This window comes from Danio rerio, chromosome 10, assembly GCF_049306965.1.
Source record: "Danio rerio strain Tuebingen ecotype United States chromosome 10, GRCz12tu, whole genome shotgun sequence".
NCBI classification, from domain to species: Eukaryota; Metazoa; Chordata; class Actinopteri; order Cypriniformes; family Danionidae; genus Danio; species Danio rerio.
This window is the reverse complement of record NC_133185.1, coordinates 5,330,001-5,352,734: the sequence shown is the minus strand read 5'-3', so window position 1 is coordinate 5,352,734 and position 22,734 is coordinate 5,330,001. Positions and strand designations below refer to the sequence as shown.

Below are 22,734 nucleotides of genomic sequence, written 5' to 3'. Positions count from 1 at the left end.
CCACTGTTGTTGTTTTGGCTGTCAAGCAAACTACTCATGCTTGACTACCAAACTGTAATACACACGCACATTATGTCTGTGTGTCAAAATAATATTGTTATATTTTACATGAAGACAATGACTTCAATATCCACATACACACTTGAGAAGCTAACGTTCACCACAGCACAGGGTAAATATGCAATTTAACCGCTTCAATTCCTTAAAGGATTAGTTGGTCGTTTAGTCATCCTCACGTCATTCCAAACCTTAAAGATGAAATCCTGTTTATCTTAAGAATACACACTAGGTTTATAATTTTATAGTGGTTTTAATGGAATCGTGATGCTTTTTGTCTCTCTATTGATTTAGTATAGGTAAATACAAGTAAAAAATATATGAAATAAAATAAAATAAAAATAACAATAATATTAATATTAAAAATAACTTTTTATGTGTTTTGCGCAAAGAGCATCATTATCTCAGACATTAATTCTGGAATCTGGTGTTGGTTTCTATAGTGTAAACATTGTTGGATTAGGAGATTCCTCCTCAGGCCCGGATTGGCTAATCGGGAGGACCGGGAGAATTCCCGGTGGGCCGGTCCGTTTTTGGCCGTGAGGGCCGGTGTCCCTAGTTCCAGAATCGGTTGCTCTCAGCAGTCACACTTTTTAAAAATAATTTATTTATTTACTTGACCACAGCCTTCTTATTCATTATTTTACCGCAGCTCTGCTCTTTTTATCTATTTTCTCGTAGCCTCGTGAGCAGGATGCAGGTTAATGATGATATAACTAGATAAGTCACCATTAAACGTACAGCTGTTGTGGTACAGTGGTTAGTACGTTAGATTATGACGCGGTCAACCTGGGTTCGGTCCTTGTCTGAGTAACAATTTTTTTTTTTCATTTTTATTGTTAAGACATAATACTGTAAGGGTTGTTGAACATTTTAAGTTCTAAAAGAGCTGTTTTCTCAAAAAAGAGACGTGATAGTGTAATTGGAAACTGAATTGGAAATAACCTTATTTTAATATAGTCAGTGGTGAACTGAGGTGGGCCGGTCTGAGGCTTGAAACTCCAGGGCTGAAAAAGAGTCCCACTCCGGCCCTGTTCCTCCTAATGTGTAAAATGCTTCCAGTGTCCGGAAAAGCGCTATATAAATGTATGGAATTATTATTATTATTATTATTATTATTATTATTCATTCATTTTCTTGTCGGCTTAGTCCCTTTATTAATCCGGGGTCGCCACAGCGGAATGAACCGCCAACTTATCCGGCAAGTTTTTACACAGCGGATGCCCTTCCAGCCGCAACCCATCTCTAGGAAACATTCACACAAATTCACACACACACTCATACACTACGGACAATTTAGCCTACCCAATTCACCTGTACCGCATGTCTTTGGGCTGTGGGGGAAACCGGAGCACCCAGAAGAAACCCACGCGAAGGCAGGGAGAACATGCAAACTCCACACAGAAACGCCAACTGAGCCGAGGTTCGACCCAGCGACCTTCTTGCTGTGAGGCAACAGCACTACCTACTACGCCACTGCCTCGCCTTATTATTATTATTATTAGTATTATTGATAATAATAAATAAAGGAATATGTGAATACAAGTCAAAAATTATTTTTTTGATAGGTCAGAATTCTGGGTAAATAAAAATCTCACAGAATTGATTACATATAGTATATATTTATTTGTGTTTGAGTGATATTTAAAATATACAGTAATTGAAATATAATACATATAAATAAATACAGAAATTAATTACATTGGTTTAGCGTGAACTGAAACTAAAACAGTTTATTTTAAAACAATAAGAGTTAAAGTAATATAGATATTAATGATATTAGAAACTAAATTTGTATCAGAAATAATGTATGTTTGACATTCAAAGGGTTTATTGGGTCAGTTAAAAGCATAAGGCTCTATTAATCACGTATAAACTGGTAAATCACATAGCATGTTCTCACAAGGTAACTATTTTACATATTGACAGAACAGTGGCGAATTCATATGATTTCGTTAGTAACTTGCTTAGTAGATGATTAACTTTCACGAATGAATTGTTCACAAAATCACAATGTGCACTATCAAAATAATTATTATTATTTATTTATTTTTTTTTACCTCAGACAGACTTTAAAGACTTTAACTGAGAATAATAAAAAAAAAGAGACTCAAAAATGGTAATAATAAATGTTTACAAAGCGATGTAATACTTTCGAAAATCACGATCGCAATAAATACATCCAAGCCTAATATCCGATGGCCAGAAAGTGATTCAATTTTTAGAAATTGTTAAAAGTTTGGAATTTGTGATGCAGCAAGTCCAGAGACTGTTTTGTACACTATGATTTTATATAAAATTCACTTTAAAGTGTGACAGGACTAAAACTTGACCATAAACAAATATTTTCTCAATTCTATTAAGTAGCAGCTTGGACCCGGAAACAGTATTTCATACATCGCCGTTTCATACAACTGTCTAGTGTTCATTTTATCTGAAATGTGAAGCATTTTTATGCATCATTCTTTAATATTTGGTATTTAATATTTGGTATTTAATATTAGAGTTGAGGTGCTCAAAAATACATATTCGGGGCTCTAAAGAAATTATACGAACATAAAAATTCCTCCATTTCAAGAATTATGCAAGATAATTCATCTACAATGACGTCAATGGGGTTGAGGCGCTCAAAATTTCTTTTTGGGACTATAAAGAAATTAAAAAATATAAACATTCCTCAATTACAAGAGTTACGCAAGATGCCATGATCCAGTATGACTTTCAGCAGCTCATGGTACGGTCAGTACAGACTCACCCATCACTCCACACTACTGATGAAAGACTCCTGAAATAGGATTATTAACTCTACCTTCACAGACGGATAGTTCTGGAGTTGAAGCAGTCTTAGTCAATTTTCAATAGAGAGCAAATTAGAAACTTTAGTTTAAGGCTCTTACATCTCAGAGATTAATAGGCTATATTTTAAATATCTCAAACTAAACGCGAGTTTGGGTTACGAGATCAAACAAACCAGATGAAAACTCTCACTGTATGCCACTTTCTGTTTTTCATGCTGCAGTTTGGTAGTAACCTCCAACACAAAGTCAATATGAAGCGAAGACCTCAAATTACTCTCCAGATCTACGTGATTGATTTTCAGACTCCAATAACCAAACTATTTATTCTAAAGCACATTAAGATGCTGAAGATGTTGTTTCCTACCTTTTTCATAATTTTCCAAACTAGTTAACAGACTTCTGTCCACAAAACTAGAAATCCTTCATGTGAAAGAAACAAATCACCGCATGCTAGAAGTCCTGAGTGTCCCGTTGTCAAATGTGTAATGTGAGAACAGTCCTCTTCCAACACCTCAAACTATAAACCTTTGAGGAGACCCAGTGAAACCATGCCCAGGACAACACAACGCAGGGCTTTTCCTGACCACGTCTTCCAACCCCCGCCCTTCTTCCTCGTGTGTGTGTGTGTGTGTGTGTGTGTTCACTCACCCCACGGCACCGGCCTCAGTTTCCGTCCGTTCTCCAACAATGCCCCCCTCTCTCTCTCTTGTCTGTCCCACCAGAGTCAAAATTCTTGCTCTGTCTAACTATTGGCTATGATGTCATGAATAAAGGGGGTGTGGTTTTAAAAGAGGGGGTGTGTCCTGTGTCCTGTACTCTTACAATCAGTGCTGTGTCCAAGTCCTGGACAGAGGGAGTCTCTAAAACTCCTCCACCGGCCGGCAGACACCTTACAAGGAAAAGCGCAGTGCGGCTGGGTGTGGATCTGATTCCGAGTACACTGGCTGAATTCTCTTACTCATACTAGATGAGTTTACACACACACACATCTAAGAAGCTGAAGCTAACGTTCACCACAGCACAAGGAAAATATGCAGTTTCAACAGCTTCAATTCTTAAAGGATTAGTTCATCGTTTAGTCATCCTCATGTCATTCCAAATCATTAGGATGTTTGTTTATCTTCATAATACACTCTGTAGGTTTATCATTTTATAGTGTTTTTAATTGAATTGTAAAGATTTCAGTCACTCCACAGGGCTCACAAAATGTTTAAATCCCTGGTAGCCCTCAGGCTGGCACTCTTCAGTTATTGGTGGAGTTATATAGCCAAAAAGAAAACACATTACACAAATACAAAAACATACATTTACTAAATAAAAAAAATATACAGTTGAAGTTATTATTAGATTAAATTAACTAATTATTAGACCGCTTGTTTATTTTTTCAGAGAAGATTTTCAGAGAGAAGATTTTTTTCAACACATTTCTAAACATAATGGTTTTAATAAATCCTTTCTAATAACTGATTTATTTAATCTTTGCCATGATGACAATAAAAAATATTTGACTAGATATTTTTCAAGACACTTCCATACAGCTTAAAAGGATATTTCAAGACTTAACTAGGTTAATTAGGTTAACTAGGCAGGTTAGCGTAATTAGGCATTGTAGATTGTAGATTGTAGTGTTCTGTAGATTAGAGAAAAAATAAAGGGGCTAATAATTTTGTCCCTAAAATGGTGTTTAAAAAATTAAAAACTGCTTTTCTTCTAGCCAAAGTAAAAAAATAAGACTTTATTCAGAAGAAAAAAATATTATCAGACATACTGTGAAAATTTCATTGCTCTGTTAAACATAATTTGGGAAATATTTAAAAAAGAATAAAATTCGAAGGGGGCTAATAATTCTGACTTCAACTCTATATGTAATGGCATAGGCTATATGTATTTTTAAAATAACGAAAAATTTATTTAACATTTTTATTTGCTAATATTTGTTTAAATAATCAAAGTAACTACAAAAACTTTTCAGAATATTGCAGGGTAGTTATTTCTAAACGAATAACAATAATATACATATATTCAGAATCTTCCTTATGGTTATTTTTGGTTATTCAATTAACATATAGCTGACTTAATACTAGATAGTTCACCCAAAAACTTAAAAACTATGTTTTACAATTCATATCTGTTTGTGTTTCTTTCTCTTTTTTTTTGTAAACATGTAAGAAGAAGTTTTAAAGAGAGCATAAAATGCTTCAAATATCTCTATTTGTGTTAAAAAAAATAAAAATAAAGCCCTGGGACGTCGGGCTTCCAGATTGTACGAGCCCTGCTTCGTTGACTTACTGAGCCCTGTCGTACACCCAGCGCAAAAAGGTGCAAGACGTGTTTGCCACGATTTGTTGCTATTTTCAGATCAACGCAACCCTAATTGTCTCGCTTTGCACCACGTTGTTCATTTTATTCATGACAATTTGTTTTTGTATAATGTTATTAATAGTAGCAGTATCATTAATTATTTTTTGCACATTTCTATATATTTTAAAACAAACAAAAAAAGGTTTAGATTTGTTTACCGGTCAGCTTTTGTAGACGCAAGCATCACCATACGAATAAGAACAGGATGTGTGTTTAAATGTAACTAATTTTTTTGACCACACTTCGTTACTATTGTTCATTTATTAGTTTTCTGGAAATTAAAACTGAATTCAGAAATAGTTTTGAAACAAATCTTTGTGCTTAACAAACTAAATTAATTATGTAGGCTAATGGATGACTTCAGTGGAGTGTGTATAACACTGTTTTCCTATCCATAAAAGTAAAGGAGTAAAGAGTGAAAGTAAAGAGGCTAAACGGAGGAGACTCGTTCTTTATCCTCGCGCTGCAGATGGTTTGTTTAACTGCTTTCTCGCTAGTAAATCGGGCAGTATTTTCACTTACAAAGTCTGCAATGTAAATAGCAAATGCACCATGGCGTGATCTTAATGTGAATGTGAGATGAGACTCTGATTGGTCTAATGCATGCTATGCTCAAAACACACCTATAACTCATTAACAGAATAAGCACAACCCTGTTAGACCATGTTCCACGGTGCAGAGCTTATTTTTTTGTCCTTAAAAATAGCAAAAGTGTATTCGGACATGCCCTTAATGCTTTTGCGCCTTGCGCTTTAGACTTTGTGCCTAGATCATTAAAATAAAGCCCACTGTTTCTAGGTAAATACAAGTCAGAAAGAAAAATAATAATAAAAAAAATCTATAACATCTGTGCGAAGAGCATCCTGTTCACGGATACTTATTCTGGAATCTGATGTATGGTTCTATAGTGGAAACACGGAATATGTGAATACAAGTCAAAAATATTTATGATTTTTTTTTTGATGGGTCAGAGTTGTGTGTAAATATAAATCTCTTAGAATTGAATGCAAATATTTTTATTTGTGTTGGAGCAACAGTTTGTTTAAAATAAACAGCAACTGAAATAAAATACATTTACAGAAACTGATTGGTTTAGCGTGAACTAGAAACTGGAGTTTTTAAATCAGAGTTAAGATGACTAAATATAAATATAAAAAATATTAACAACTAAATTTGTATCAGTATTAAAGTATGAGTTAAAGGAAATACATGATTGACTAAAGCATGTTACTGAAAATGTTAACTAATGTAATTCTTGTACTACACATGTTTTTAAAAGATTAAATTATCCAAACTTTTCAAGGAATACACAGAATTATTGCTTTTCATTTGGGTTTCAATTAAATCAAATGTAAAATAAAAATAAGAACTCGCTTTTAAAATGCTTCAACGATTACAATGGAGTTTGCTCAATCTCTCTGTCAATCATGACTCTATTCAGGAATTTAGCCACAGAAGCATGTAATATTTGAATGCCTTATCAGGCCATGCAGTACACGTTGTGAATGTATGGGTAGATGATTAAATAGCCTAGTTATTGTTTTCAGTGAAACCTCAAAATAGAAGTTCGTACAGTGCGTCCCTGACAAAACCCTGGTGAGATTACAGTGTAGAAATACTATAATGTCCTTGTGGCAACAAGAGCTTGTTTAAATGAGCAACAATAGAATTACAGATAAGAGCAAAAGAGATCCAAGATTTCTGTGAGAACTGACTACATACAAGGCTGCTAAAGAGACTTTGTGCTAATAATAACAGCAGCACATGCTCAGTTCTCTTCAGAGACACACAAAGACTGTAGTATAACCTTCACGTCAAGCCAGAAACAAGACTTTTATAGACATATCAATGATAGACTTACTAAAACTGCTCACTTGGAGTGATGCTTTTTGAATAGCATTGTCATCTCCTTGCAGTATGTATACATTTTGGAACAGGGTAGTGCTTCTTTGAAATGAATGCGGGACCAAGGTACAGTGGAGGACTGTGGCCATAGTGGCCATCCACATCCATATCCATAGTAACAAGCAAACAAAGAAAACAAACCACAAAGGCAGAACATTTCATAGGTAATATTAAGTTTTTTTCTATTTTTGTATGTTCTGAACTTTTGTGCTAAACGTTATTGATGATAATACAGTCACTGCATTCACTATAAGTCAAAGTAGCTTCAACTCGCACTAAACACTCGGCTTATGCTAGTTTTGTTGAATAAAATCAGCAAACAATGCAAAAGAAATATGAAAACGAGATGCTGCGGTGCCAGAAACTCGGCTAGTAAAGGAGTCTTTCATAACGGAGATTCATTCACAAACGAATCGCTCCCTCTGTCAGTATGAGAAGTGAAAGCAGGAGAGGAGGTGTGTTTCAGGACATGATTAGATCAAATTTAACAGGGAGGGTGGATAGTACATTTCTGTACACACAAACACAAGCTTTTTGTCAGGAATGCCAGTGCGATAACTTATCCATTAATGTAGAAAAGTGATGTAAAATTATAATTTTCGTAATCAAAAAAATAAATGCATACTAACATCCAGGAAAACTCCCGATCATAGATATATGTGTATATCTCTGGCTTTGGATGGCCACAGTCCTCTACTGTACCTTGGTCCTGCATTCATTTCAAAGGAGCGCTACCCTGTTCCAAAATGGCGGCTCTATTGACGGATTCCTTCCAATAGACAACAACAGGGTAGGCGACATCTAATGTATATATCTATGATTAGTTATAAAATTATTTCATTTAAGACAAATTAGTTACAAGTAAGACAAATGATCTATTAAAACTCTCATTTTAGATTTGAATCTGTTTCTTACTATTTACACTCTAGCCATTGAATTGTTGTATAAACACAATATCACACATGTAGCAGTGCGATATGGCTGTATATTAGCACATCCATGATTACCTACGGCAGCAATACGATTATTGCATGCAATGCATTAGGGGTTTCACGATTTCGATTTTTAAACGAAATCGATCGAAATTTATGCTCAATTTCGATTATCGAATCCAAAAATAGAATCGTCGATGCTGCCAAGCCCCCACGTCACGTCAGCGGCAAAATAACAGGCTTGTTGAAGTCCTTGTTAAACTGCAGAAGCAGGAGACCCGTCGACAGAACTTAAACCCTCTCCTCTTTCAATGAAGTCGCCGGTGTGTAAGCATTTTGGATTTCCAGTGAGTTATGTTGACAATGTTCGTGTTGTCGACAAAAAAAAAACACAGTTTTGCAAGCTCTGCTATGTACGTATTACGTGCGGTTCGTCCGATAGACAACACCGGCATAGCGATCCTCCGCCCGCCCCCGTTGCAAATCCGCTAGCGAAAAGTTCACACTCAGGCCCTGTTTACACTGTCTTTGTTTTTAAATGGCATTTTAGAACGACAACGATTTGACTTCCACAGTGGCGTGTAGCATTTCTGAGCAGCCCTCCTTCCTCTCTACCTCTGAAAATGCACATCACGTGACCACACAGACACAGACGCACTCACAGTCATGCGCTCGAGACAGCAGGTCCAGGCAGTCAGAGGACTGCTTCAATCTTTCACTCACTTGTACTTCGTCATTTTAGCGAACAACTCAGATACTGTTGGCTGGTTCCTGTTGGTTGTGCATCTTTCTTACCGACGCCATTATAACGACACAGATCACTGCCTATTCACGAGTCCCGCAGAAAAAGTGATTGACAGGTGGTAATTATGTGTGTATCTTGCCTTTATTCATTTACTGTATGATTTGTTTATGGGTAAAACAGACCATGCAGGTCAGGTAGTTTAAACGGTAGGCTACAAATAATTAATTGGTCATTAATTAATTATTCATAATCGACAATCGAATCGTACCGTGCCTTTAGAATCGAAAATGTAATCGAATCGAGGATTTGGAGGATCGTGACACCCTTACAATGCATATGACAATGCTGCTATAGTAAGTACATGTAGCAAGTGCTGTAAACTGGAGTGTTGACTTGTTGATCAGCGTGAAGCTGTCTGTAAGGAATGCTCTGAATGTGAGTGTGTTTTAATGGAGGATGTTGATGGCAGGAGGTTGGGGTGTGTCATCCTCTGCTAGAAAGATCCTTCCTCCTACAGTCTTTCGGATCCACAATGATAATAATAATGTAGTGTGCAGGGAATGGGAGGACACTGACAGGCTGTGTGTTCTGTCTCGGTGCAAGCTTTTAATAATGTGAAGCACTTGTCGTAAGCTGTTGTCGTAAAAGTGTTTTTAATCATGTTAAAAAAATCATGTTCAGGTGAATAATTGGGATAAATGTATCCCAATTATGGGCGGGGTGGTGGTTCTGTGGTTAGTACTGTCACCTCACAGCAAGAAGGTCTCTGGTTCGAGCCTCGGCTCACATGTAAGATGCGTTTGCCACAATTTACTGCTATTTTCAGACCAGCACAACCTTAATTTTCACGTTTTGCACCATTTTTTTTTAATTAGTAAATTAATTTAGGCTACTTTTGGACTCATAGGTGCGCCAGTCTATAAAGGAGGTGTGTTAAGGCGCATTGTTGGTGCGTTGCTATTTTGAGGAATAAATAGACTGTGCCATTGACCAACTAAAAGTTTCAGTATTAATAATTTATCCTGCTTTTAATTACTTCTCTATTTCTTTAAAGATTGTTGTGTTTTTGTTATTTATTTGAACTCCGTTATAGGCACTAAGTTATTTAGCCCATAGAGGCCCTTATTTTGACGTGCGGCTTGCCGGAAGTGGTCAGGTGTGCGAGAGCGCGCAGATCACAGAAGCACGGAGATCGGAGAAGCGCGCATAGCACGAGGGAGAGAGCGATCGCTTGCACGGAGAAATTCACGGAGCTAAAGATAAATTTAAGGACTGATTTAAGAGTATTTAATGCATATTTGAGTTTTTTTTTTTTTTCTGTTCAGCTTCATTGTTTCTAAAGTCCAGCGAAGAGCTCGTTAGTTATGCTCTTGCAGATCCAAATGCTTACACATTGCTAAATACATACAGGCTATAGCAAACAGATATCTTTTCAAATGAAAAAAAATCATTAATATAAAAAACACTGCCTCCATGCCTTCACCTCGGGGTGGGGGGCTTTTGTCAGTTTATTCATTACAATCTGCATTTGTATAATGTTATTATTATTAGCAGTATTTTTTATTATATGCATGTTTATATTTGTTTTATTAAAATAAGTTTAGGTTTGTCCATCTGTCTGGTTTTGGAGACATCGCCATATGGGCAATACTGTAAGAATAGGACGTGTGTTTATATATAACTCTTTTAAACTCTCAAGTTTTTCGACCACACTCTGTTACTATTATTCATTTATTTGTTAGCTAGAATTTAAAACTGAATTTAGAAATAGATTTGAAAAATCTTTGCACTTAACAAACTAAAATAAATATGTACGCTAATAGATGTCTTCAGTGGAGTGCGTATAACACCGTTTCCTTATCCCTGAAAGTAAAGGAGTAAAGAGTAAAACTAAAGTAAAGAGAAAGTAAAGAGGCCAAATGGAGGAGGCTCATTCTTTTTCCTCGCTAGTGAAGCATTCAGTTTTCCACTTATAAAGCCCACCATGTAAATAGCAAGTGCGCCATCGCGTGAAGCAACTGACTCTTAAAGGGAATGGGAGATGAGACTCTTGTTGCGTCCCAATTCGTATACTATGCGTCCTAAATAGTATTTGAAAATGTAACAAGTATGTCCCAAACCATAGTATGTTGAAAAGAGTATGCCAGAGGTTCCCGGATGATTTGCTGTTTGGTAAATATTATAAGTGTAGAAGCGTCCATACTCCAACTACTGATATTGCCCACAATACATTCCGCGTTGGACGTGAATGTGATTAGAACAACAAACACGTGTGAAAAGTGTAAACAAACTACAAACATGATGGATGCGCCAGACCAACAGTCAAGTAGAGAGGCTTCGGTACAGATGTTTGAATGACTGTTCGTCAATATCTAGCCCACAGGAAAATATTTCAATCGCATTATCTGTGTTATATTTCATCTGCAACAACAATACTGAACTTATATAAAACACGTTTGGATGTCTGAACGCATAATTACTCAAAGACCTAAGGAGATTTCTCTTCATGAATGGGAGATTAACTTGTTGCTGCTTCTCCAATAAGGTAGGAAATTAAATACGACAGAAATGTGGATGGTGTGTGGATGATTGACAGGGGGCATAACTAACCAACACAACGATCTGTTAAAGAGGAAGTAGTATATCCCAAAGCTCACTCAAAAGTACAAGCTTTTCCTTCAGAAAAAAAGTACATACTTCTAGGGCGTAGTATAAGTAAGCGAATTGGGATGCAGCATCTGATTGGTTTATTCTCAAACACACCTATAACAAAAGAATAAGCACAACCCTGTTAGACCCTGCGCTGCGGCACAAACTGTATTTTTCCGTCCTTAAATAACAAAAGTGAATTCGGACACACCCTTAATGCTTTTGCACCAGCATGCACCGTTGACTTTGCGACTAGTATAGAATATAATAGAGCCCTTTATGTATTATTTATACACTCAAAAATTACTTTTGCTGCTTGTTCAAACTACTTATTTAAAATTAGTTGAACACAATTCTTAAGTTGTTCTTAATTGTTTTAGGTTCAATCCACTTAAATTTGTCAAATTATTAAGTTAACTTAATTTATGTTGGGACAACCTGAGAGAATTGTGTGGAACTCAGCATTTACGAATTAACTTACTAGTTCTAAAGGATTGATCATTATCAATCATTCAAGCAATGTAGGCCCCGTTTACAGTAGTGCGCTTTATAGTTTAAAAACAGCGTTTAAGATCAAAAACGATCCGCGTCCACATTAGTGTTTCACCTAGCGTTTCTGAACATATGTCCGTCCCCACTACGCCACTACGCAAAAACGTATATCACATGACCATTCGCGCACCCTGGGCATGCGCGTTCTAGCGAACATATGCCGCTGCTGTAGTAAAAAAGGCAGAGTTTAACTGCACAATGGCGCCTAAAACAGACAATAGTGCGAACAACGCTCCCATTTCTGTGCCCATGTTGTTGTTTACAGTGAAGGCTGGTCTGTTGTCTTCCGGTAGCGTTAAAGCCATGTGTTATAGTCATGTGATAGGAGCTTGACGAATAAGGGAAGGATACGCAAGGACACAAAAGCCCCAATCAGCTAGCGAATCTCGGAAGCCCCGCCTCCGTTTTTAGATGTCTCCGTTTTCCCCCATCCACACTGAGACAGAGCAGCTGCGTTTTAGAATGAAAACGGCCTCTCCAGTGTTCCCAAAATGCTCTGTTTTCGGCGCTCAAACTCAGGCGTAGTGTGGATGGTTGGCGTAACCGTAGCAAAACTAATGTGTTTTCAAATAAAAACGCACTAGTGTAAACGGGGCCTTAATTTCTCGTCAAACTAAATGATGGATAAATCCTTTTCCCCCACTCTGACCTGCACGTATTGATCTACCCCCATTTCTACAAGCCATTATTCCTCCTTTAAAAGCCAGAAAGCATTTCTCTCTCACTGTGTAAACTAACAGTCACTTGAAGTTGGCCTTGCCTTTGTTATTCCCACTTTCATTCATGACCTTTAAAGTTTTGCTACTGTGAGGTTCAACTCGGTCCATTTTGTGCCTTAAGTAAGACTGTGACGGCTGTCTTTCAGGAATGATGTCTTCTTGTCGGCTCTTCAAGCAATAAATACAGGATAATAAGACAGTAATTGCTAGTATGTGTGGGTTTTAAATTACTGATATATTAAGGTTGGACTGTTATAATAGTATATTATCCTCGCTCGAGGAGCTCAGTTATATCTGAGTGCTGCAATTGTCAATGATGCTTTTTGTTGAGCCATTTCTCACAGAACTTCTATCAAAAAAATTCCAAAAATCCTCCATCCTTGTAGAGCAAAGTCTAAAAAGTCAATGTATTTTGGAGACAATGAGGTGACAAGGAGAGTAAACATTGTGTGCTTAACACCCTGTCACCTCCCTGCCCAAAATACGACCTCTAATCTACAACTAGACATTCAGAAGAGGCTCATCTGGAGACCGTCAGCCAGACCCAAGGGTAAACTGGGGAAACATCAACACCCGAAACCAAAACAGGGACCGTCCCGGTCACAGAAGTCCAATCTAAATATTGCTCACACCCACTAGAGCTGGTTGGAGCACAACTTACTGTCCTGAAATTAACCTGGCTTAAGCACCATTAAAAATGGCACCAGCCCCAGTAAGTGAAAGCAGAATTAGAGTGGCTTAAAGGCTTATGTCCATTAGTCGGTGGATGTCAGTCCATTGACACTTACACACCTCGCACGCTCGTCCAGACATCATGGAATAAAGGTCAAGGAGCGTAATTGACTTACAGCAAACATATTAGGGAAAGATTGTAAGTGTTTATTAAAATCTTCCAACCTGTAACTAACTTCAACCAGACTAACAGAACAGAAATTATTAACTTGAAAGAACTTACATGATGTAACAAAGACCTAAAAAAACATACAGTTGAAGACAGAATTATTAGCCCCCCTTTGATTTGTTTTCTTCTTTTTAAAATATTTCCCAAATTATGTTTAACAGAGCAAGAAAATTTTCACAGTATATGTCTGATAATATTTTTTCTTCTGGAGAAAATCTTATTTGTTTTATTTTGGCTAGAATAAAAGCAGTTAGATTTTTTTTAGGTCAAAATTATTAGCCCTAGATGTTCACAGCATAGACGGCATCATGAGGAAAGAACATTTTGTAAAAATACTGAAGCAACATCTCAAGACATCAGACAGGAAATTAAAAATTGGCCACAAATGAGTCTTCTAAACAGACCATGACCCTAAGCATACTGCCAAATTAGTTAAAATGTGCTTTAAGGACAACAGAGTGAATGTTTTGGAGTGGCCATCACAAAGCCCTGATCTTAATCCTATAGAACATTTGTGGGCAGAGTTAAAAAAAGTTGTGGGAGCAACCTGATTCAGTTACACCAATTCTGTCTGGAGGAAGGGGCCAAAATTTCTTCAAACTGTTGTGAGAAGCTTGTGGAAGGATACCCAAAACATATGACCAAAGTTATGAGTTAGAGTGTATGTAAACTTCTGGTTTCAACTGTATTAACTAACCCTAATCACCCACACAGCTCAAGGCTCAACTCAATGAATGTCCCTCAAAGTCTCAGTTAACCTGCTTTCCAAGCCCAGCGGGAGAGGAGAAATAGAGCACTTCTTCTACTCTAAATTTGGCATCCAGGTTGCAGGCAGTTCTGTACTCTGGTAAACCCTGCTTTGTGTTATACGGATACTGTAGATTGTCCAGCAGATAAAAAAAGTATATGCTAAAATTATATTATGATCACAACTTCTAGAAACAAGAATGATACTACAGTATATGAACAGTAACATGGGAAAAACAAATGTAGCAGTAATAAAAATATATCAGACAGAAAAAAGCTGCTTTAAAAGTTCTGATTAATGGAAAAAAAATTGTGTTTTTTCACACATGAACAAATTGTGTTTAGATTATAATCTATTTTTGGCCTCTGATATTTCACGTTTCTGTTTATATCAATAATTATCACAACAAATTTATATCTTCAGTGTAAATCTCCATTGCGCAAAAAAAAAAAAAAAAAAAAAAAAAAAATATATATATATATATATATATATATATATATATACATATTATATTATTATTATAAAATATAATTATTAGACCGCTTGTTTATTTTTTCCCAATTTCTGAGACACAGAGGGCAGATTTTTTTCAACACATTTCTAAACATAATAGTTTTAATAACTAATGTCTAATTACTGATTTATTTTATCTTCACCAAAAAATTAATAACTGCTTTTATTCTAGCCGAAATAAATCAAATAAGACTTTCTTCAGAAGAAAAAATATCAAGCAAATAATTTCTGTTATCAAATTATCTGTGAAAATGTCCTTGCTCTGTTAAACATAATTTAGAAAATATTAAAAAAAAAAAATAAAAAAAAATACAAAATTAAAGAGGGGCTAATAATTCTGACTTGAGCTGTATATATATATATATATATATATATATATATATATATATATATATATATATATATATATATATATATATATATACACACACACACAGCACATAATTTAAGTTGTTAAAACACTGGGTTATGGTAACTTAACATTGGGTCAAATATGGACAAACTCATCTATTACATTGGGTAAAAAATGTATGCAACTGTATTTTTTGTATCAGTCAAGATTGACAATAAACCACAATATATAAATCACAATAATATTACAATAAATTTCAAAAATCTAGAAGACAGCATCAGCATATCAGACAACAAAATGTGCTTCAATAAAAGCAAAATAATGAAAAAAAATGAAAATAAACGAATTGCTACAACTTACTGCATATCATTTTGTACTTATTTGATCTAAAATCATTCCAAAATTTCCTCATCACGAAATGAACACATGCACAATCATCTCAACAATTGCAAGTATCAGACAACCCTAAAAAAGATCTCTAAAGAGCACAAAAATACTAGGAGAACAGCTCCGAAAATAAAAAAATCTCTTACCTTTGCGCTTTTTTCCAAAGTGAGGCAAAGAACCTGCCAGGGAGCCGTGTACTTCAACATGATTCACTAGACTACACAACAATCACTGCTCCAGCATTCCTTCATTAAATGTTTACTCCTGCTTAATTACGGCCTGAAACACCTCCTCAAAAGTTCATCAGGGAGAGAATAAACACAAGCGGAAGCCTCGGCTCGGGGAGTAACATTCCTCGCTGCAGCCGACTTCAGCGGCGCAGATTCATCCCGAAGGGCTTCTGATCTGAAAATCAGCTTAGCTTCGCAACCAATTAAATGACTCTCCTGCTTGATTGCTGAGAGCCGTCATATTCCTCTGTTCATGTGCAGTCGAGATGAAGCGAAAATATGGTGACAAAATAAAGAGGGACTTCAATTGTTCTTTATTCAACTGTACACTGAAAAATATGATGCATTGCATTTACTACGTTTTCAGGTAAGTGGTTGCAAACAGTTTATATGGGCTGAATTTAAACAAATTAAATGTAGTAATGTTCAATTTATTTTTAAATTCAGCCCATATAAATTGTTTGCAACCACTCAACTTAAAACAATTAAGTAAATCTAATGAATCATTTTTTCAGTGTTTACTCAAAAGAAATACATTTGTTCAATGTAATGTAATGCAATGTGTATTTATATAGCGCATTTATTGTGTATGGCCATACACCCAAAGCGCTTCAAGACCTCGGTTTAACGTCTCATCCGAAAGACGGCACCCACTGACAGTTTAGTGTCCCCTTCACTTTTACTGGGGCATCAGGACTCACATAGACCACAGGTTGAGCGCCCCCTGCTGGTTTCACTAACACCACTTCCACCAGCAACCTAGTGTTCCCAATTGGTCTCCCATCCAGGTACTAACCAGGCTCAGCCCTGCTTAGCTTCAGTGAGTAACCGGTCTTGGGCTGCAGGGTGATATGGCTATTTAAAAAGAGTTGAAGCGACACAATTCTTACGTTTTTTTTGGGACATCGCAATTGTTTTATGTTTAATCCACTTAAATTTGTAAAAACAACCACCCGCATGAACGAAACCCTCCGCAAACAACAGCCAATATCTCATAAATTCTATTATGCTGCATTGTTAATTTGGTTAACAAATGTTTTAGGCGCAGTAGGTAGTTTCTGTCGCCTCACAGCAAGAAGGTCGCTGGTTCGAGCCTCGGCTGGGTTAGTTGGCGTTACTGTGTGGAGTTTGCATGTTCTCCCTGCGTTCGCGTGGGTTTCCTCCAGGTGCTCCGATTTCCCCTACAGTCCAAAGACATGTGGTACAGGTGAATTGGGTAGGGTAAATTTTAGTAGTGTATGAGTGTGAATGTGTGTGTGTGGATGTTTCCCAGAGATGGGTTGCAGCTGGAAGGGCATCCGCTGCGTAAAAACATATGCTGGATAAGTTGGCGGTTCATTCCGCTGTGGCGAGCCCAGATTAATAAAGGGACTAAGCTGACAAGAAAAAGAAATGAATGTTTTATTCATAACTTTAGCGACAAACAAGTTTTCACAGACTAAAACGAAATAAAAAGTGATGATGACGACAAATACAATAAAATTCTATTGTCATTTTCACTGGTAAAAAAAACAAGACAAAAATGTGAGATTTTAAAATTAACAACCTATTGGTCTAATATTTTAAAAATTCTTTCTCAAGCTCTTAATATAATCATCACTCCTGACCCTCTGACTGCCCTTTTTGGTTATCTTCCAACCCCAACTACACAAACATCACGCTGCGTCATTGCCTTTACCACCTTGCTCGCCAGGCGCGCAATTCTCCTCAAATGGAAACATGTGTCCCCTCCATCATCAGAAAACTGGATTAAAGAGGTTCTTAATTGCATCTATCTTGAGAAACTGAGACATTGTTTTAAAGGATCACTGAAGTCCTTTAACAAAACATGGAGTCCCATACTGTCAGTCATTGAGAACCTTAACATTTCAGGAACTGCTGACTAGAATTTCGAAAGGGAGAAAGAGAGACTTCTAGTTTTTATTTTACATTTACATCCTTTGTATTTACCCATATATTTATTTTTATTTATTTTATTTATATATATATTTTTTTTTTCAAATGTTATTATTTATTTGTTTATATGTTTATTATTTATTTATCAGTGTCTTGATTCACCGTTACATACTTATTGAAGGCCTCAGAAAATATGAGGGGTGGGAGATGGGAGGGATGGTGCATAGAAGGGGGTAGAAAAATGTAAGTTTGTTTTAGAAGTTCTACAGATTTCTTGTTTTTATTGCTATGTATTTCATGTCATCTCTATGCTGATAGAACTTCTATTTTTCATATACATTTGTAAGTTTGTATAATATCTGGAAAAAATTCAATAAAAATATTGGAAATAAAAATGTGAAATTATTATTTTTTTTTCAGAATTTAGTCATGGTGTGTGATGCAAAACACACACACACACACACACATACACACACACACACACACTAAAGTTCCATTCATTTTCTTGTTGGCTTAGTCCCTTTATTAATCCGGGGTCGCCACAGCGGAAGGAACCGCCAACTTATCCAGCAAGTTTTTACGTAGCAGATGCCCTTCCAGCTGCAATCCATCGCTGGGAAACATCCACACACACATTCACCCACACACTCATACACTACGGACAATTTATCCTACCCAATACACCTGTACCGCATGTCTTTGGACTGTGGGGGAAACCGGAGCATCTGGAGGAAACCCACGCGTAGGCAGGGAGAACATGCAAACTCCACACAGAAACGCCAACTGAGCCGAGGTTCGAACCAGTGACCCAGCGACCTTCTTGCTGTGAGGCGACAGCACTACCTACTGCGCCACTGCCTCGCCGGTCGACTAAAGTCTCATGGAATTTAGTCGACAATAACTAGACTGAAACTAAAATGATTCAGAAGATATGACTATTAAATAAGATTAGAACTAAATCAAAACTTGCTGTCAAAATCAACACTGTTATGCTGCTTATCCTCAAGTTCAAAAGCAGCCAATGCAGTTTTTCTGCCAATATGTGGGTCACTTTGAGCTAGAAATATTCCTGATTCTGAAGGTTTTTCCTTTAAAAAAAGGAGCTAATTAATGCATTCACCTAATGATGTGCCATGATGGATAATTTCTCTGGCAGCTAATAATGTTTCTGTTTGTTTGTAGAGCATCTGTCTGTCCTTGCCAAACTGCGACCCAGATTCACACAGTGACACTGACACACTTTCTGGCCTTTTCCAGAAATCTACATGCAGTCCTTTTAGTTTCATCTAGTTATAGACATCTCCCTCTTGCCTTAAGAGGACAATTCACCCCAAAATGTACCCATCATTTACTCATCCTCAAGTGGTTTCAGACCTTTGAGTTTCTTTCTTCTGTTAAATCAAAAGGAATATGTTTTAACCAGACCCAATGACATCCATAGTAGGAAAAACATACTATGGAAAGCAATGACTATCGGTTTCTAAAATCTTTCTAAATATCTTCTTTTTTGTTCAATCCCAACAGATTTGAAACAAGAGGAGTAAAAATCACAGTATTGTAACTGTAGTTCAGCCTTTGAAGATGCATTTTTGCAAGTTGATGAGAGTAAATATAGGAGCAAACTAAATTGTTTAAATTGTTTTGCGCTTTAGCGCTTCCTGAATTGGTTTAAAAAATGTATTTGGCTTGCTTTCAAACTATAAACACTGAAATATATTCAAAAAGCTAAAAAGCTTTTTGGCAGTAAAAAAAATATTTATACCATTATCATTATTAAGGTTGCAGTTGTTGTAGTTGTAGCGGTAGTAGTTGTTGTAGTAGTAGTAGTAGCTGAAGTAGTAGTCATTGTAATAGTATCGATTGTTATTAAGTAATTGTTACGGAGATTATTGAAGTAGTAGTTCATGTAGTAGTAGATGTCATAGATATAGTAGTAGCAGAAGTAGAAATGGTGTGGTTGTTAAAGTAGTAGTCGTTGTTGGTATAGTAATATCAGTAGTAGATGTTGTTGATGTAGATGTAGTAGAAGTGATTGTGGTGGAAGTAGTAGTAGCAGTAGACGTTGTTGTATTAGTTGTAGCAAACGCTATAGTAGTATCAGTAGTGGTAGTCGTCGTAGTAGTATCAGTATTAGTAGACATTGTAGTAGTAATAGTCGTGGTTGTGGCTGTAGTAGAAGCAGTAGTAGTTGTAATATAAGTAACTTTCTGTAGTAGTAGTTGGTGTAGCACTTGTGATTTATTATTATTGTTATTGTCAGTTATTACTGTTGTCCTTTCTTTCTTTTTAATCTCATTTTTACTATCATACATTAATAAGCATTGTTGTTACTCCCTACCTCTGACTGGTTTCTTTCTATATGTTTTATTTATATCTGTGACACTTGCTTCATTTATTGACTGTTATTGTTCCTTATGTATGTACTCTGACCTGTCAACCAAGTTACCTTTACATGCATACACACACTCATACGCGCACACTCACGCACATACCAGTACATGACTATATTGTTGTTGTTTTTGTTTTGTTTTAGTTTCGTTGCTTTGTATTTGTTATTTGTTGATGTTTTCTTGTATTTGTATGATTTTTGCATATTCTAATAAAAAAAAAAGCTACACAAGACACATGAGAAAGTGCATCAAAACAAAGTATTCATAATTTGCTGTGTAATGCCAAAACAATAAAAACTAAATTGTATTTGCCATAGAAGTCCTTTATTCACTTATTTTTTCGCTCACTTATAAACGTCAGTGTTGTCAGTGGTGGAAAGAGTCATCATTTACTCACCCTTTTGTTGTTTCCAACCTTTATGAGTTTCGTTCTTATGCTAAACACAAAAGAAGACAGTTTGAAAAATGTCGGATACCTGTAACCATTGCCTTCGTTTTATTTTTTTCCTACTGTGGAAGACAATGGTTATAGGTTCTCAGCTTTCTTCCAAATATCTTCTTTTGTGTTCAGAAGAAAGAAACTCAAAGTCACTTGAGGGTGAGGACATTTTCATTTTTGGCTGCATGTGTGCTTCTATATTTGCATGTGTTGTAAAAATGTTCATGCACGTGTGTTGTCAAACTGATGAAGATAGCTGCGTCCCAAATGGCACACTATGCACTCATGCACTATGTGCTTATGCACTTACACACTCAACAGGATAGTACATGTATGTAGTGTTGTCCCAATTGGCACACTAATGTTTTTTTACTAAGCGGAAATTCAAACCGTTTCCCTGATGACGTTTGACGGTTGCCAAATCAGTGAAATAAACGACCGAATTATCAAATAATACCTGCCGTGAGTATTGCTGCATTCACCATCGGGAGGTGCTATAATCACTCTCGTAGGAGAATTTTGCCTTCTCCATCCAAAATAAATAAAGTTATCCAACATGTGCGCCCGATAGCTCCGCCCCTTCCGCTACGTAAGCAAACCTGCGGTCGTTGAGTGCGTGAAGTGTCCATCATTACACACTTCATTTTAGCGGCTGAATGAGTGCATCATCCAGGTAATTAAAGTGCACTTATTATTTTAAGAGTTTTCAGTGTGAACACACTACTTACACTATTTATACTACAAAATGGCGTAGAATAGTGCATAAGTATGCGATTTGGGACGCAGCTGATGTTTTCTCAATGTGTAAGTGTTTTTCAATATGCATGTGTTTTCCTAGCTTGCGATGCCTTTGAGCATTATTGGCCACTGTAGTTTTCAGTCTGAAAAAGTATTCCTCTTTATTAAGTCCATATAAAATAAAAAAATAAATATTTTGCAGTTGAAGGATTTTTCTCTCTATTCCAGTTTTTCCTCAAGCAATACTGAGACCAGCTGTCTTGTAGCTTCTTTAAACGGATGACAAACTTCATCGAGAGGAAGCAGCTGATTTGTTTGTGCTTTCAGCACAATGTTAGAGGTCAAGCCAGACAGGAAAAAACCCAAAACCATTCCAAGGACAAACCCTGAACAAATCAAACAAGGACCAAAGAGAAAAAGTTACATATTTGTGTCGTTATACTTAATCTCTCAAAAGCTTTAGCTTCGAGTTAGCCTTGAAGTTAATGATACCTCTTCACGGCGAAGAGGATTTGAATCATGTTGACCTCAACCCAGATGTTTGCTGGCAGGTTTTTTCAGGCCATTTATGTTTTTCTTTAATTAATATTTCACTCAGCATTTAGCTGAATAAGCACAGCATCACAACATAGCCAAAAAAAAAAATAAAATAAATAAAGACTTTTAATAACACCGATAAAGATTGTAAAGCACTGATTAGGGCTGCTTGATTATGGAAAAAATCATAATCACGATTATTTTGGTCATGATTGTAATCACAATTATTCAAAACGATTACTGTTAAAGTCAAAATCATTCGTCCTCCTGTGAATCTTTTTCAAATAAATATTTTCCAAATGATGTTTAAGAGAGCAATCAATATTTCGCAGTATTTCCTACAATAGTTTTTCTTGTGGAGAAATTATTTATTTATTTTATTTTGGCTAGAATAAAAACAGGATTAAATATTTTAAAACCTATTTTAAGGTCAATATTATTAGCCCTCTTAAGCAATATATATTTTTAATTGTCTGTAGAAGAAACTAGGTCATACAATGACTTACCTAATTACCCTAATTAAGCCTTTGAATCACACTTTAACCTGGATACTAATATCTTGGAAAATATCTAGTAAAATATTATGTGCTGTCATCACACCAAAGATAAAATAAATCAGTTATTAGAAATGAGTTACTAAATAAATTATGTTTAGAAATGTGTTAAAAAGTAGTTGTTTTTTTCCCTTTAAACAGAAATTGTGGGTAAACGGGGGGCTCATAATTTAGGAGGGCTAATAATTTTGACTTCCACTGTATACAGTTATTTTCCTCACTGTAAATAAGGAAAGGGAAATAAATGCAATATAATATGAAACAAACTATACTTTAAGCATCTTCACTGTAAGAAAAAAACTTTAATTATAGCTACAAAAGTCCTTCAGTC

General features: G+C 36.1%; 3 protein-coding genes across 24 annotated transcripts in view; 1 reads left to right on the top strand and 2 right to left on the bottom strand.

The window, feature by feature from the left end:
• The window catches only part of lyrm7 (LYR motif containing 7), a 434,641-nt gene that overhangs the window by 90,985 nt on the left and 320,922 nt on the right, over nucleotides 1-22,734 (bottom strand). The gene's annotated exons all lie outside the window — the stretch shown is intronic.
• Nucleotides 1-22,734, top strand: part of plppr1 (phospholipid phosphatase related 1) — a 373,854-nt gene that overhangs the window by 42,191 nt on the left and 308,929 nt on the right. The gene's annotated exons all lie outside the window — the stretch shown is intronic.
• The window catches only part of palm2akap2 (PALM2 and AKAP2 fusion), a 219,445-nt gene that overhangs the window by 40,139 nt on the left and 156,572 nt on the right, over nucleotides 1-22,734 (bottom strand). For 2 of the 21 annotated variants that reach the window (XM_073913455.1, XM_073913457.1), the window contains exon 1: nucleotides 3,504-3,559. Coding sequence is in view for 4 of the 6 variants with exons in the window: in XM_073913449.1 (XP_073769550.1) it covers nucleotides 15,766-15,825 (60 nt within the window). In the remaining 2 variants the exon portion in view is untranslated. 21 annotated transcript variants of the gene reach the window in all.